The 16,438-nt window shown below is 42.9% G+C and overlaps 1 protein-coding gene across 2 annotated transcripts in view; it reads right to left on the reverse strand.

Annotated features, from left to right (window-relative positions):
* The window catches only part of LOC147121487 (uncharacterized), a 92,125-nt gene that overhangs the window by 4,718 nt on the left and 70,969 nt on the right, over positions 1–16,438 (reverse strand). The window contains exons 1-2 of one of the 2 annotated variants that reach the window (XM_085981768.1): positions 15,194–15,603; positions 1,587–1,769 (exon numbers count right to left, since the gene is read on the reverse strand). In XM_085981768.1, coding sequence (XP_085837894.1) covers positions 1,587–1,769; positions 15,194–15,304 — 294 coding nt within the window. In that variant the 5' untranslated portion in view covers positions 15,305–15,603. Of the gene's footprint in view, positions 1–1,586; positions 1,770–15,193; positions 15,604–16,438 lie in introns of those variants that run through there. The other variant, XM_085981769.1, reaches the window with a different exon arrangement.

Raw genomic sequence — 16,438 nt, forward strand, 5'->3', positions numbered from 1 at the left:
GTATTTACTGTGGTAAATTTAGTTGCAACACACAACACAATCTTGGAATTCAGATAATGTAAATAACCCACTCTCAAGTTTTGATTCTATGGTTTAAGATCTCATCTGAGCCCCATAACCGTAGCTCAATTCTATCTGATTGATTGACATCTACATTGGTATTACTGTAAATATTTTTTATTGCTTTTGCTTTTTAAGTTATATTGCTCAATTTGTTCAAAGTTCTCCTCTGTTCTCCTTAGTCTGGGATAAAGTTCCACTGATGCCAAGCAGCCATTCAGGCGTAAGACTGGACAGGTGAATGTTAGCAGGTGGTTTGGCCAAGGTGGTCGCTGTATTTTAACCTGATCCAGTCCTTACCTGTTATCCGTACTAGCACACTCTCCAGCAGAGGTCACTGGACAGCAATTGGGAGTGGGAGTCCTGGCTGGTTTACCTGCCCTGAGGATGTTAATACCAAGTGTAGTGCCCCAGTGCCACCCTGACTTGGATCACCAAATTCAGTCTAGGCTTCGGGTCAAATCTAGGACCCGTTATGGTTTCCTTGGCTCGGTAGCACGTTTACCCAACTGAGCCACTTGTTTTTCAATAAAGGAGAAAATTTACGTTCTACAACTCTTAATTCTCTTGTTTTAACAAGCAGCAGCTTTATGCACAGAGAAAAAACATATTTTGTTGAAAAAGAATAAAAGGTTACGCTTACATTAATTCACAGTTATGAACTACTTTAAAACTAGACTGCAGATCCAAACAAACCCATGCTTTCCAAGGCAATTCAGGCTTGTATTAAACCCAGGTCAACCACTGTGGTAACAGGTCATATATAAAGTAACATAATTGTGCTTTAGCAATCTGGATATTCAGCTCATGAACTTTTCATCATGCAAAAGTGAATGCTGCTTTCTTTGTCAAAGGGTTTTTCATGGTTGCCTTTATCAAGCTTTCTGTACACTTAAAAAGGCCAAACAACCTTAATGGGCTATTAATTTTTTGCCTTTGCCTGTAAACTTTGATCTGCATTTTAAAAAAAAATTGACATTCGCCATTAGGGATGTGCAAGTTTAAAATTACATTTTACATTGCATGTGTTTTACAGAAAACAAAAAAGCACTTTGGACAGCAGATCTTTACAACGCTGTGTTCGCTTATTAACGAACTGTCTTGCTATGATTGTACATGGTTCAATAGAAAAGTTAACATAATGCGGAGGTCAAAATAAAAAGGAAACCACCCAACAGAATTTAATTAGATTTTCTCATCGAATTTACAGCTGTGTATTTTGGCCTAAATTTGCATTTTACTTTATTACCATCATTCTGCTACTCTTACTGAACTTTTTGTTAATGTCTAGCACAGCTGAACAGCATAAATTTGTTTACTAAATGATGTTGCTGTGTTGGAGATTACTGTGCCTGTAGACTGCTGGAAGGATTAAAATGGAGCATGTTTTGTTCTTTAAAGGTGTCGTTTAAGATTAGACACACAGTAAAGAAAAACTATCTAAAACATTCAGTTTATCTCCAGCCAGCTTTTCACACCCCAGGCACAACAATCACTGCCAGTATCACCAATAGTCTTGCCAGTACCTCATTAGTATTCGAAGCAATGGCATTTGCCAGTCTGAGCGTTGCCTTGGTAACGCTGCCCACACAAGTGATGATAAATGGAGCTTTCAGCTTCTTATCCTTCACAAACGTTATCAAAGAGGTTACAATTTCTTCACCAGGGCTCAAACGCAGTGCATAGGCTGAAAGGGAGCTTGGTCCAGCCTACAACAGTAAAACAATTGGCGCATGAGCTTGAGATTTTAATACAGTTGTCACACTTTTTCTTTAACAAAATACAGTAGCAGGCCGCTCAGTCTAATGCTCTGATATGTCACAGTATCTGATGTAAACACACATTGTTTATAACTCCTTCACTAATTGAAAAACTGTGTAAAACACCCTTTTTTTCCCACAAGCTCATTGCTTGAACACGCTTTTCTATGGCTCCTACAAGGCTGCACAGCGAGGATTATTCTAATTCAAACAGATTAAGGCAGCAGTTGCACTGCAGCTACTAGTCTCGCGCCAGACTCTGTGGACGGCAATATGCGGCCGGCAGACCAGAGTTATACAGTCAGCTGAGCATCCTTACAGGTTGCAGTAAGGCCATCAGTGATTGGAAGCGCGTGCAGGGCCTTCCCTCAGTCGGCAACCATTTAATGTTAGGAAAGCGGGGGTGGGAGAACCAGTTTCTCAATATTAAAAAGATAGCATGCAAAGTTTTAAAAGTTCCCAGCCTGCCCAATGGAACGATAGAACCTGAATTTGTGTCTAAAATTCCACAGGAGCTAAGCTCCTGATTCCAGTCATGATGCCAAGAGAGTAAGCAGGGTCCAGGCACATTCGCATGGTAAGAGATTTATTTTTTCTTGATTGAGACTGTTGTTACACACCACCTCTAGCTGACAAATGGCACCACCATACTGCAAGTACTGGTTTGATTGCTGCAAGTTCTTCAGAGTGTTGCAGCACCAAGTTATACTTCTAGCTGTGCAACTTTCCATATTCAGGCTAGGACGAGCTCTGTACATGCTTAAAGCTTCACTTACCAACTTTGGAATGCTGGTGGAATTATTAATGTTCGTAAAGAGTTAATCCTATTAGTTCCTTACTGATATTATACCTGGAATTATACCTGGAAACTTAAAAAAAATATATAAACCTAAAAAGGTGAACTTGCACAGCTAGTGTCAAATTCCTGTATAATCTATGCACACTCAGCTATTTGACGTTTAAATTGTTGTTTCATTTGAGAACACTACTTAGATATATATCTGAATAAAGCAATCCGTTCCAAAAGCTTTATAATTTCTCACCAATTGCTCTCCCCTCCTCGCCTGAAGATGTTGAGCCCTTCGTGGGTTGTGGTACTACAGGTGCCAGCTTGCCCTCCGGTAACACACCCAAGAGGTCACTGTCAGCTGGGAGTCTAGACCGTTTGTGTCAGCCCTGGGGGACATCACAGCTGAATCGATTTTGTCCTCACCCGTGTTCCAGCCGGCGAATGTGCATTTTCCAGTAAGTGGGGGAGGGGGGGGGGGAAGGGGGAGGCAGTGGTGCGGTCACTGGATAGCAAACAGTGGGACACCTGTCTGATTTTCTGTGTAGCCCAGAGGTAATGGAATTCTGTTCCAAGCCAAAAACTCCCAAAGCAACTGTCTCCCTGATACAGCAAATGTTGGCTTTTCTACATTTTGTTTTTCTTCAGCTGAATAGAATGTGCCACTTGCTGTTGTTCAGCCTTCCAGTGCCAAGTACTGATCTGTTTATACGTACTATACTAACATTATTATGGCAGGATTTGAGGAATAGCAACCCTGTGTTGTTCCAATTATTATATCAAACATTGACTTCTTAAATCAACGTTTTGTACAACTAAAAATGAAAAGAAAAACACAAATGCTGGTAGCCTGAAATAAAAATAGAAATTGCAGAAGAAACATGTCAAATCTGTCTGCATCTGAAAAGAGGAAGGACAGGTTAATGATTCAGGTGGAGACAGGTTCTGATGAAGATGAATTCTCTGCCCCAAATGTTAACCTGGTCTTTTCTGTTTTCAGATGCTGTTGTGTGTTTCCAGCATGTTCTACCTTTGTTTCAAAATGTTAGGGTCACCAGCTCAAATAATTAAAGAAACGGGCCACATGTCAGGTCCTGTTGTAATGAATTAACCTGTTGTGGAAAATGTTCAGCAACAATGAAATGTCAGGCAAAACAAATAACCTTTGGAATAACAACAGGAAATGCTGGAAAAACTCAGCAGGTCAGGCAGCATCGGTGGAGAGAGAAACAGAGTTAACGTTTCAGGTCGATGACCTTTCGTCAGAACTGGGAAAAAAAAGCAGGAAATGGAAAGCAAGTTTGGGGGCTGGGAAAAGGGGGAGGGGATGAAAGAACAAAAAGGAAAGGTCAGTGATAGGATAGAAAGCAGGAGAGGTTAAGAGACATTGAGAGACATTAAGAGATATTCAAGGCAAGGGGAGGTGGAAATGGTTAAGGAACAAAGGATGGCTCTAGATGGGGTGTGAATTGCGCTGGTAGAATGAAGGACAGCTGAAGGGAGGGAAGAAAAAACAAAAAGTATGGATAAAAAAAAAAAAATAACCTTTGGATTTGTGCTTACTGCGTCAGTAGAACCATCTGTTTTTCAGTAAGTCCACTCAGATGTATGCTCTTAATCCATATATTTTTCAAAAGCCAAAATGTCCCTGTTGTTTTTGTGGGAAACTATTAAGTGAAGTGTACGATAAGGAAGGAAGTATATCATTTTGCAGTCCATAGCCCCAGTCTCACAATTGCAATGCCTAATTTGTTAATTGTTGACCTATGAACTGGAGTCAATGGCCACCAGCAATATCATAATTCAGCTCTTTAAGGGCTCTAAATTGACATTTAAAACCAGCAATTTTTCTACTAAGTTATTTTTTGCACCACAACATCTGACATATTTTGCTCTTAAACACATACTCCTGCTCAGTTTATAAAAATGGCAGAAATCCATTTTGTCCTCAATTTTCTTACCTCACCCGTGCCCCCTCCGAAAGCATCAACTCCCTCCTGCGCCACTCACACAAAGCATCCCTTTGATGCCTCACCTAAGTGCCCATTATCCATATATCTGGACCCTGACAGTGAGTACTAAAAGGATATTCAAGTAAAAATCCTGCCTGATTTTCATTTCCTTAACTCAGAGGATAGGAGTCCAATTGTAGTGCCCCTACCACCATCCCAGTTGACATTAGCTAAATCGGTACAGATTGAGGATCGAACCCAAGACCCTTCTGCTCTCCATGGTTCAGCTACTTACTGGGTAAAATAGTCGAGGCAATAGGGCAGGAGAAAACAGTTGAAATACTCAATAAAAATGAGCTGCCCTATGCCAACCCAGAGCAATAAAAAGTGAGCAAATCTTTTTCTGACCCTTTTTGCTGAATAAACAAAACAAACTTATTCTGAGTGGCAGGTATTTTAATTGCCAGTGAAGGTCTGAAAGCAGCTTTCCATTTATGATATTTAATGGCATATTAACATAAAGTGGACGTACCTACTGGTAATGACCCAGGCAACGTACCAGAACAAGGCCTAGGCATTCTTGGTCCAGCCCACCTCACAACATCGGAGGACTCCTGCCCAAACTGGGAGAGTTGTCCCACAGACTAGTCAATCAACAGCTTGACATCGTTGACTCACAGAATCATATCTATCAACCGATATCCCAGACTCCTCCGTCATCATCCCTGGGTATGTCCTATCCCAATGGCGGGATAGGCCCACCAATGGTGGGGACACAATGGTATACAGTCAGGTGGGAGTGGCTCTGACACGCTTCATCATTAATTCTGCACACCATGAATTCTCGTCGCTTCAGGTAAAACAAAGTCAAGGAAGCCAACTGCTAACCTACTACTCCCATTCCCCCCTCCTCCCAACTGATGATTCAGTGCTCCTCCATGCTGAACATCACTTGGAGGATGCTCTGAGTGCAAGTGTGATACCCATATTCAAAATAGGTGACAAAACAGACACGAACAACTACAGACTCATTAGCCTTGCTTCCATTCAATGTAAAATAACGGAACTGATTATCAGGAGTAAACTTGAGGACTATCTATACAATAACCTAGTTAACAGCAGTCAACATGGATTCAGAAGGAGACAATCCTGCCTGATGAAACTCCTTGAGCTCTGTGAGGAAGCGACAACCTTGTGGTAAGCCCTCTGACGTGGTGGACCTCGACTTATAAAAGGCTTTTGATAAAGTTCCACATGAAAGGCTATACTCAAAAGTTGTGGGAATTCAGGATAAACCTGGGATCTGGGAATTAATTAAAAAAAACTGACCGAAGGGTAGGAGACTACAAGTTTTTGTTAGGGGAGTTAAATCAGAGTGGCGGGAAGTACTGAGTGCATTACCTCAGGGCTCAGTGCTGGGACAACTACTGTTTCTAATTTATATAAATGACCTGGATTCAGAAACTCAATGCAATGTGGTCAAGTTTACAAATGATGCAAAACTAGGAGGGGCAGTGGAAGAGGCAGCTCAGAAATTACAAAACGAGTTGGACAAAATATTTTAAGTGCGCAGAGCACTGACAGATGAAATTTAATGAAGACAACTGTAAAGTACTGCTGAAACAAGGAAAGATAAATGTCATGCATACTCCATGAATATCTAAGGATTAAGCTGAAAGAGATGTAGCTGTCTTTGTAGATTCGACATTCAACATGCTCAACCAATGCAGAGCAGCAATTAACAAAGCTAATGGGATGTTGAACTATATAGTCAAACAGCATAAGTTAGAGGATATAATAATCAAACTGAATACTGTGTCCAGTTCTGGTCTCCAAGTGCTGGAGAAGGGTCACTTTTACTAGTTTGAATTTGTGCACCCTAGTTATACTCCTGCAGTAATATAACAGATTAACTTTTTTAATAGCCTAATAATCACATATATCGCCATTCATTGTTGGATCAATATCCTGGAATTCCTTCCCTAACACCATTGTGACAGCATCTTCTCCACAAGGACTGCAGCAGTTCAAGGAAAAGGCCTACCACCACCATCTCAGGGCAATTAGATATGGTGACACATGAGGATTTGCTGATGCAGCCCATATCAGCGGCCAGCAACAGCCCTCGTGGCTTGAATGTAGGGTCGGAAAGAGGACTCCTCCTGGCTCCACATTCAGATAAGTATATTTTAAACACTTGGTGGTGGGCTGCAGCGGGCCCTTTAAGGGGGGGTGGGTGAGGGCCAGAGGAGGATCAGAGGGGGTGGGTGAATGATCGGGGCCGCAGCACCGGGGGTGGAGGGGGGCAGGATCGGGGCCAGAGGAGCATCGCGGGAGATGGGGAGTCCGGGAAGGTGATCGGAGGCCTTGGTGGGGGGGGGGTAGCGTTCAGAGGCCTGGGGGGCGGGTCTCCGATCGCGGGAGGTTGGTGAGGCAGGCACACTTGCTCCAGGAGGTAGGTGTAAAGACACTTACCTCCTGGATCTAGCAGTCCTTGCCTTCCTTTAGCTGGTGGGTTCCCCGAGGCCTGAGAAACCTGACCAGCCAGAGCTAAATTTGTAATGGTGGTTAAATCTGAGGCATGCCAGCCTCATTATAATATTTAAATGGGCGACATGCCTCCGGAGAGCGGGTTGGCTCTCTGCCACCCGTCTCCCCCCCACCCCCCACCTCTGTTAAAACCGGAAGTGTGCAGGTTGGAGGCATGTTGGTGTTAGATTCCGTTTTTTAACACTTTAACCTCCCACCCGACCAAAGCCCACCCGTTTCTCCCTCCACATCATCACCAGCAACTCCAGTCCCTTTTCCAGGCTGATCTAGACTGCTTGCAAACTCGGCATCATGTTTAACTCCAAGCTCAGCTTCCAATCCCATATCCTCTCCATTAAAAAGGCGGGTTACTTCCACCTCCATAACATCACCTGTTTCTGCCCTGATCTCAGCATGTCTGCTGCTGAAACCCTAATCTGTCTTTGTCAACCTCAGAGTTAATTATTCCAATGCTCACCTAGCCAACCTTCCATCCTCCACCCTCCAAAAAATTCAGCTTATCCAAAACTCCGCTGCCCATACTCCTATCCTGCACTAAGTCCTGCTCGCCCATTGCCCCTGTCCTCACTGATCTACATTGGTACCCAGTCCTCAATGTCTCCAATTTAAAACTCATTTTAATCCTCCCTTCATGGCCTCACCCCTCCCTGTCTCCGTAATGTCCTACAAGGCCGCTCCCAAACTCTCCGTTCCTCTGATTCTGGTCTCTTGTGTATCTCCACCCCACCATTAGCTTTCAGCTATCTGGATCCCGCTCCCTGGAATTCCCTTCCTAAACCTCTCCACTTCTCCACCTCTCTCCCCCTCTAAAATCCTCCTTTAAACCCACCTCTTTGACCAAGCATTCGGTCACCCTTCCAAATCTCACCTTCTTTGGCTCGGCCTCCATTATCCTTATACCTCTGCCTTGGGGTGTTTGTCTACATTAAAGATGCTACATAAATTTAAATTGTTCTTATAACACAGCATGAATTACCTTCAGGAGAGGAGTTGAACAAAAAAGTCAAAACAAATTACGATGGTATACTATTACAGACTATGATTAATCATTTTAATTGTTTATTTGCTGTTTAGGATTGTACCATAGCATGACGGTGCAACATGGTAAAACCAATAAGCTTTATTTTTATGTTTCTTTTAGCCAGATTTTGCATTTCAGTGCATTTTAAAAACACTTGTAATGCAGGTAATAAAAATTAATATTGCTGCTAATTTGATATTCCTGGGTAATTCCGTGCCAAGAAAATTAGCTACAATTCAGTAAAATTTGGAGTAACTGTGATGTTCTGTCTGATGCTTTATAATCCAAGGACAGATGCCAGTATTAGTAATGGAATAACATTTACATTAAATCAAAACTGGATCTTCTGTGCAAAATAATTATAACAGGGATATCAATAGATTAATAAATAACTATTTCAATTGAAGTATTGCAATTGTAAATAGGAACGTTGGCAGACTCCTTCAAAGCAATAAATCTGAACTTGGCTTTTTTTTTTAAGGTTACTCACTCTATCCTATATTTTTCAGACTATGGCACTGAAGAAACAGGCTCTTTGATGAAACAGATCAGTTTTAACCTGTTATTAGTGCTGTCAGTCACGGAGGGTACAATTTAGTCACAGTCCAGTTCTTCGCAAACACTGTGAAGTGATTGTCAAATAACATCAGTTTTCAGCTGGGAATCTGAAATTCAACAACAGATAAAGCCTGGATCCTGTCCCATTATAATTCACAGTGCCTTTATTATGTGCCAACTCAAATGGGACAGGTTGTCAAGTATTAAACACAAGCAATGTAAGCCATGTAAGCTCGGTAATAAGCGTTCAATTCAGCAGTCATCTGTAATGAGTAAATAAATTAGAGGGGGGTCTTTAAAGTGCTCTCATCAGCTGTCATCTTCCCCACCCCTGAGGAACACACAGAGTCTCCTTAAATCAGCCTTGCACACACACAACAATAATGGTCCCTAATCAGAGTGTGAATATCTTTCCCTTTAGCTGTTGGTTAAACAGAGGGGAGACTCACAACACTATATGTGTTAAAACAGTTAAAGGAGATTGAATTAAAAAGGTAGCCAACCATTCTAACTCCATAACAAGAGTCTGATAATGTGATTGTATTATCACTGCTCACTGTAGGGGAAAAGTGAGTCCACAGGTGTTCAGATGCAGTCTAACCTTTCCATTCTGCTCTTCGGTACACTGCAGATTCTCTCCGCACCCACTGCATGTTACAGTATTCTTCCCCTATAATTTACCTTCATTTGCTGTTGACCTATTAGCTTTGCCTCTCATTTCTGTACAATTTAAAGACAGTGAAATGGGTAGGTGCTTGTTACAAAAATAAAACATAGCTAAACAGTGTGAAGATTATCTAATATTATTTGGAAGAAACAACATGGTTTATGTAACTTGATCACAAAGACAACTAATGGTCGGATGGTGCCTCAGCCCCATAAGTGGTTTTCATTGATGATACATTAATTAATAAAAAAAATTAAAAGTTAACGTTAAAAATATTTCATAACTAAAGCTTTAATAACTTAAATTACAGGCAATTATTTGGTGCTGCTTAAATTACATTGCTTATCCCAGTAAGTGTATGTGGCAAGGAACTTTTAAGTATCAAAGATAAATTAATACTTGTTAACCTTTTTTAAAAGCAAAACCCTATCCTTTCACTTTTAGTGCCACCTACACCCGTCTTTTGTTACTGTGGTTACCTCTTTAATAAAACATGCAATCTAAGCATACAATTCCAGCGAGTTCCTCTCTCATGATTGTCAAACTTGCTGCCTGGTGCAGTCTCAAACATACAGACCAGGAAGGTGCCAGGTTTAATCTCTGCTCTGTTTTTAGCTAGCTGATCTCAGTGGGGTGACAATAGGGGTCACTGGGTTAGGGAAAGGGAACATCCTCAGGATTCTCAATCCTGATTGCTTTACAGTGATCCTTGGTGGAATGTGTGTGTGGACATTGGGTGAGGATAGGAACGAGCTGGGCTGTGATCCCCTCCCATTCAAATAGCCCACTGGCACTCATTGTCTAGGCTCGTAAATGAAGAAATGTCACTTGTGCCTGGACGACGGATGGCACTCGTGGAACCCCAGCCCAGTACAAATGTGAGCCTTCGTGAGGGTGGGGGCGGTGGAGATAACTTGAGGGACAATAAAACAATTCTAATTAACTAAAACACCCATTATGTCCTTTCATGGGTGACTGGGGTGTAGTGCATGAAAGATGGGAAAGTATGTCTCTAATGATTGATTAAATTGTTAGTAGCATAATGATCTGGAAATAGTTACTTTTATCTACAATGTATACAAGTCCTGAATCAAATACAACTTTTTGTGGCAAACTTGTCAGAATTCAGCCACGAACCGTTTCAAGTGTAAAGTGCCTGCTTCCAAAACATATGGTAGAAGTGCAGTTCCCAGAGCAGCACATTATTCAAACCCATCTGCTACCAATGAAAGTGAATTTTGATTGCTCTCAGACAGCCCACTAGATTGCAATAGCAGAACACTATCTCTGCTGGACATTGTTGGTGGTACAAATCGGCAAGCATGTATGGAAACAGATCCTTTTCTGTAAGGAGTGAGAAAATGCCGTTTTTGTTTACTTAGCCACTTTTCACAATTAGCTCCTGGACTATGTGGGGAAGCACCTGGCTCCTGATAAAGTCCTCCCTACTGTACCTCTGCTAAGATCAGGAAGTCACCACATTGAAAATCACGGGCATGAGCGAGCTTGCTACCACCTGTGGTGGAGGGAATCGAACAGCAAGCTACCACTGCAGTATAACATGCTGGAGCTATAAAGTGCTCACCCAATAAGAATTATTAGAATTACCTCCCCCTAATTCACTACAGCAAGTTAGTCTGTATTTCTCTCCCTCTTCTCAAGCCATTGACCTGAGGATGGGTGAAGTTTGATGAGCAACTACCACCACCGTACTCATGTCTGGGCAGTGGGACTCATCTTGCTTTTTGACTTTTATCCCTGTCCACACAAGCAAATGGATAGCACTGAGGATCAGAATCCCTGGCTTCTCTTTGTTAATTGTGTTCCCCTTTCTCTCCTCTTCTCTTGATGGGGTAAGACTCCACGGATGCCAGGAACCGTCTAGTACCTCACCCGTTCTTCATGTGCGAGTGTAGACAGTGAGTGCTGGGAGGTTATTAAAACGACTGGAAGGAGAGGCAATGCATCAAATCTGAGCCCAATCCTGTTCTTACCCAATAGCATTATGCAGACATATTTAAGCAGGGTCACTGGATATTGCTCAGGAGCAGAAACCTTGCAGAGGTCAATTTAAATGGTAGCACCTCTGAGTCACAAAGTTGTAGGTTCTAGACCCCCCTTTCCAGGACTTGAGCACTTGATGAAGGCGATCACTTCAGCTCAGTGCTGAGGGAGTGCTGCATGGTTACAGGTGCTGTCATTCAGATGAGATGCTAAACTGTGACCCGACCTGCCAGTTCAGGTGGGCATAAAAGATTGCAATGCACTTTTTCCAAAGATGAGTGGGGCGTTCTCCCTCTGTCCTGGCCAACATTCATCCCTCAACCAATACCACTAAAAGAGATTATGGGATAGAAATTGGATCACGTCGCACCTGTTTTATCATATTGGGTTGGCCCATTTTTCAGGCATCTCTGGCAACAACCTAAAACAGGTCCCTGACATATGTAAATTGAGGGCGCTAACACCAATTTTAGGCCCCCCCTGGGAAATTGATTAAGGATGAACAGAGCCCGGGCCTGCCCTACCCAGGATTCTTCAGCAGCCGCCAACAAACGGTAAGTTTTCTTTTTTTAAAACTTTTAAAAATGGTTCTCGTTGAACCAGGAGGAGCAGGAGTGCTCCCCCGACTCCACAGGATTGCCCCCCCAGCCCCTCCGGGACTTACCTCAGGGCTGCTGCCAGCAAGGCAAGTGGCATGATATTCACCTTTTTAACATGGGCGAGCTGCCTGCGGAGTCGCGACAGGTACTGCTAGCGTGCCCAGGTAATAATAACGAGGCCAAATGTTGGGTCAGCCTCGGGCCTCTGGATTGGGGTGTGCACTCCGTGTGCAGCACCCATTTCAGACCCGAAAATGGGCCTAAATCAATTTCACTCCAAACTGGCACTTTACATTACTGCTGTTTGTGGGACGTTGGTGTGTGCAAAATGGTCGCCATGTTTTGTTGCAAAAACACCACTGAGTGCTCTTCAAAAGGGTCATTCATTGGCTGCAAAGGCACTTTGGAACATCCTGAGGACTTGTAAGCGCTATATAAAAGCAAGTCTTGCTTAATTATGTTGCCTGTACTACAACCCCAGCTGAGATTAGCTAACTCAGCACAGGAGAGAAATTGAACCTGGACCATTTGTGGTCTATATAGTTCAGTTCCACACTTGCCTTAACCAAACTCAACCATTGGGACAATCCCACTCTGCAATTCTAATGTGCATTCGTAATCTGCTGAGATTACATCACAAGTTATTAGAAAGTCTCATTTTATCCTCAATCATTTGCTACAATAGTGGAATAAAACTGAATGTTGCCTCAGAGCACCAGTGTATCCTGGCCCAATGATGACATTTTGATGACATTTTGACGATGAAAATACTTTCATTTTCACATAGAGGACAGGTCATATCTGGTAGCGATGCCTATGATTTATTAATCTCCAGGAGTGAGGTGGACCAGAGAAAGCAATAAAGCTACGAGTAATTTACGACCTGATGCACAAGCAACTTCAGTTACTTTGCTCCTTTTGCTGTTGCCCATGGTATTTTTAATTTACACAACGCGGAAGAGATCATTTTTTTAGCAGTAGGAGCACTACACTTGGTCTCAGCATGCCCAGCTAGGAAAGGAGAGAAAAATAATTGCCAGGATTGCCACCCTTGACTGCTGCCCTTGCTGGAGTGCTTCGCGTATGGACTAGGCTGTGATGTTACTCTGTCGAATGGCCTTCTGATAAGACTTAGGTGGGGCCCACATGCACCATTTGGCGGCCTGGTATACCTGGTTTCACCAGGCGTACTGCTGCCAACGATTAATCCACCAACTGAGGCGCCAGGGACGCAGAAACTCCTGCCAAAGGGAGATCCAACACCCATACCTGGCCCCTTTTGTACCGCTGGCCTTATAAAAGGGTGAGCAAAGACACCACCCCATACAAAACCCCACAGAATCCCTGAAGTAAAGCAGGGAACCTGCATACACCGACATATGGGGGCCCTGACCTAATTAGCAGTCCTATTAGCACACTCCTGCCAGAGTTATGCAGGAGTACGCTGGAAGTGCCAAAGATTTTCAGTCCGCATATGCTTTAATTTGATCAAGTTCCACACAAAACATGAACTGTCCCCTTTTCAGAAGCTGACTGACCTGCTGCGTACTTCCAGTATTTTCTGTATTTTAATTGTTTGTTTAATCTTGGTAATTTTGATGTTAAAACATATTCGGCAATAAATTGTTTTAAATCTGTACCACTGCAGCAATATCTAGAAGATTAGGGACCACTGTGCAAGCTCATTCAATTGAATAAACGTGCCTTCCCTTCCACCCTCTTAATCTGCTCAGATATATTATTGGCATCTTAGAGATAGATACATTATTGGGTTGCTACAGTTACTGTGCCTCCTCTGTGCTCCACTAACATCTATTTCTGAACTTGGTGAGTGAAATAAGTTCACATTTATTTATACTATTGCTCTCTTCGCTGCATTGCATCAATAATTTAAAAACAGAATTTTTTTCCCCCACTAGATTTAGTGGGCAGGTAAAATCGGACATGATTATAAAATGATGTATTTTGCTCGTCTGACTATATTTCAGAGATGCCTGCAAAAGCTGGTTAATTTTGTATGTGTATTATTCTAGGTGCCAATACTGGAAAACATCCAGATCATTGTTAACATGCAGCCATTAAAATTCTTGTGAATTCTGAAACAAAAGTATGGAAATTGGTGTTTGCATGTCAAGGGTTACTTGTTCTTCCTAAATGATGTGTTTCACATTTGAAGCGTATCTCTTCTCTCGCCCCCACCACCTGCCCCCCTCACTCTCTTTGCCATTTAATCTCTTCTTTTCCTCTTCTCAATGGCTTCCTCTCACTTGTTGTGCCTGTGTAAGCACAGCCTTTTCTCTCTTCTTTTAAAGCCACCACAACACTGAAAGGCTCAACTTGAGTCGGCCACCTGGAAGCAGCAATGCAGCTTTCTCCCAGGCCTGGCTCCCTGCCAGTTGCCAGCTGTGCCATTGTATGCAACCATCTTCCTTAATCTCATGCACTGTGATTGTATTAGCACTGTTTACAACAACCTCCTGCCCCTGCTGTGTCCCACTTCCAATTGTCCTCACCTCCTCTTGTTTAATTCTGTTTTGCAAGTTATTAAGCCCTGGAAGTCCATTAATCACAGTTCATGTCTTGTGTGGGCCCACACAAGGAAGCGAGGGGGGGGGGGGCGGGGTAAAGGGAAGCCACGCTCATTCCGTTGAATGAGCTTGGACGGTGGTCCATTCAGATCCCTAACGAGATCATTACTACTAACTAAATACAAGCCTGACCCCTTGACCCACTGAGAAATTATGTAGGCCCAGTGCAGGACATTAATATGCTTCCCCACCCCCATCCCTGATAAACAGAGAACTAAATGTGTGATCAAAAGAGGCTTAATCACTGCTGTGATTGTGGTAAACCAAGCCTGACAGGCATTTCTGCAAAGCTCTCAATAGCTGCATCAGTGCCACCACCTTCCCCCACCCACCCACCCAGCTTATTTAAATGCTCAGTGCCAGGCTCTACCACAGCCAACAAGCAGCCCCTACAGTCTTTCACTGTGTCTAGTGTCTAGACCACCTGGTAGGCTGATTTCAATACGACACCGTCCTACTATTGCTACTTTGTCCCTAATACCCCCTCTCAGTCCTAACTGTTAATATGAATTCCACTTAATCCACTGAGCCAGCTGAACATTCCAGTTTTACACCACTCTGAAGAGGCCAGTTTTTACAAGGGATTACACGCTTTTACTTCTGCCCAATAACACCTGAAAGCAGTCACTGGAAAATAATTATTCTACCTGCCACCGGCCTCGCACTCTTTGCAGTCGCTCGACCCAATTCGCGTTGATCGACTTAATCCGCACCTGGGCACTGCTCGAAGGCCTTTTCACTGTGGGGAAAGCTGGCATGATAAATAAGGTAGCTCTCGCCCGCTTAAGCAGGGTAAACAATGGGAATGGTCGCTGCAGAAATCTGTTTGGCTAGCACACACATTCAGATGCTGCCACTTTCGCTCCACCAAAGTATTTTCTACTTTCATAGGCCAGGTCACTCACCATAGTTTGAAAAATGGCCACAAAAATAAAAGCTTCAGAACCAAAGTAGCAATTTGCTTGTTTTTCACCTCGCCGTCACCTTTCCTCCTTAGGTAGCAATCTGCTGTGTGATCTGATAGGACTAAAGGTCAGAGTGACATGGTGATTAAAATTCATCACAGCCTGCTCCAACCTCTCTTTTCTCGACAGGTGAGTGTATCCCATCCCCACCCCCTCATTCAGTAATTAAATGGAGCAGAAATGATGGGAGTGTTTGTTTTCCTTGACTTTCCTCAGCCTGCCTGTGAATGTAAAGCTGTGAATATGAAGTGTTAATTTGATGCTCCCACTGAGGATGTCACCGTCAACAAAGGCTTCAAAACATAAGGGAGGAAAAAGTTAGCTCATGCAGAAAATGACCCTTATGGGTTTGATTGTCTCCAGACTTTGGCAGGCAGTGAGCAAAAGCCAACGCTGCTTAATGCATCCTCTGGCAATTAATGAAGCTCGTGTACCTCAGTGCACAGAAAGAATCACCTGAAATGCTCACTTATTTAACTTCACAGCACTACACAAAACCCAGTGGAAAGCTGCTGCTCTTTTCCAATCCGATGATTAATTTGACAAGAGCAAGAAAGTTAAACCCTTTATTCTCCGAAACTTAAACAAAAGTCTTTTTCCTCTCAAAAGGATTAAAACACGGCATTAACAAAGGAATGAGGCGTGAAACTGGCTTTCCCCACCTGGGTCTTCATAATTCTAACCCTGTCCATGACACCAAAACAAAACCTTATTTATCAGGCACACATCACTTAGTCATACATATTTGTATTAAGTACAACATAGATCAACAGGGGCTCTCAAGAGAACAACAAAAACAAATTAAAGGATGCTGGTCTTCGCAAATTTATTATACACACATATATAACAGATGAACAATATAACTAGCTTCATTAAAGCACATTCGATTCACTGAGGCAGGTCTCACATAATTAGTCAACTATTTCT

Source organism: Somniosus microcephalus, chromosome 3 (assembly GCF_052327205.1).
Source record: "Somniosus microcephalus isolate GS21.2 chromosome 3, FLI_Smic_1.0, whole genome shotgun sequence".
NCBI lineage: Eukaryota > Metazoa > Chordata > Chondrichthyes > Squaliformes > Somniosidae > Somniosus > Somniosus microcephalus.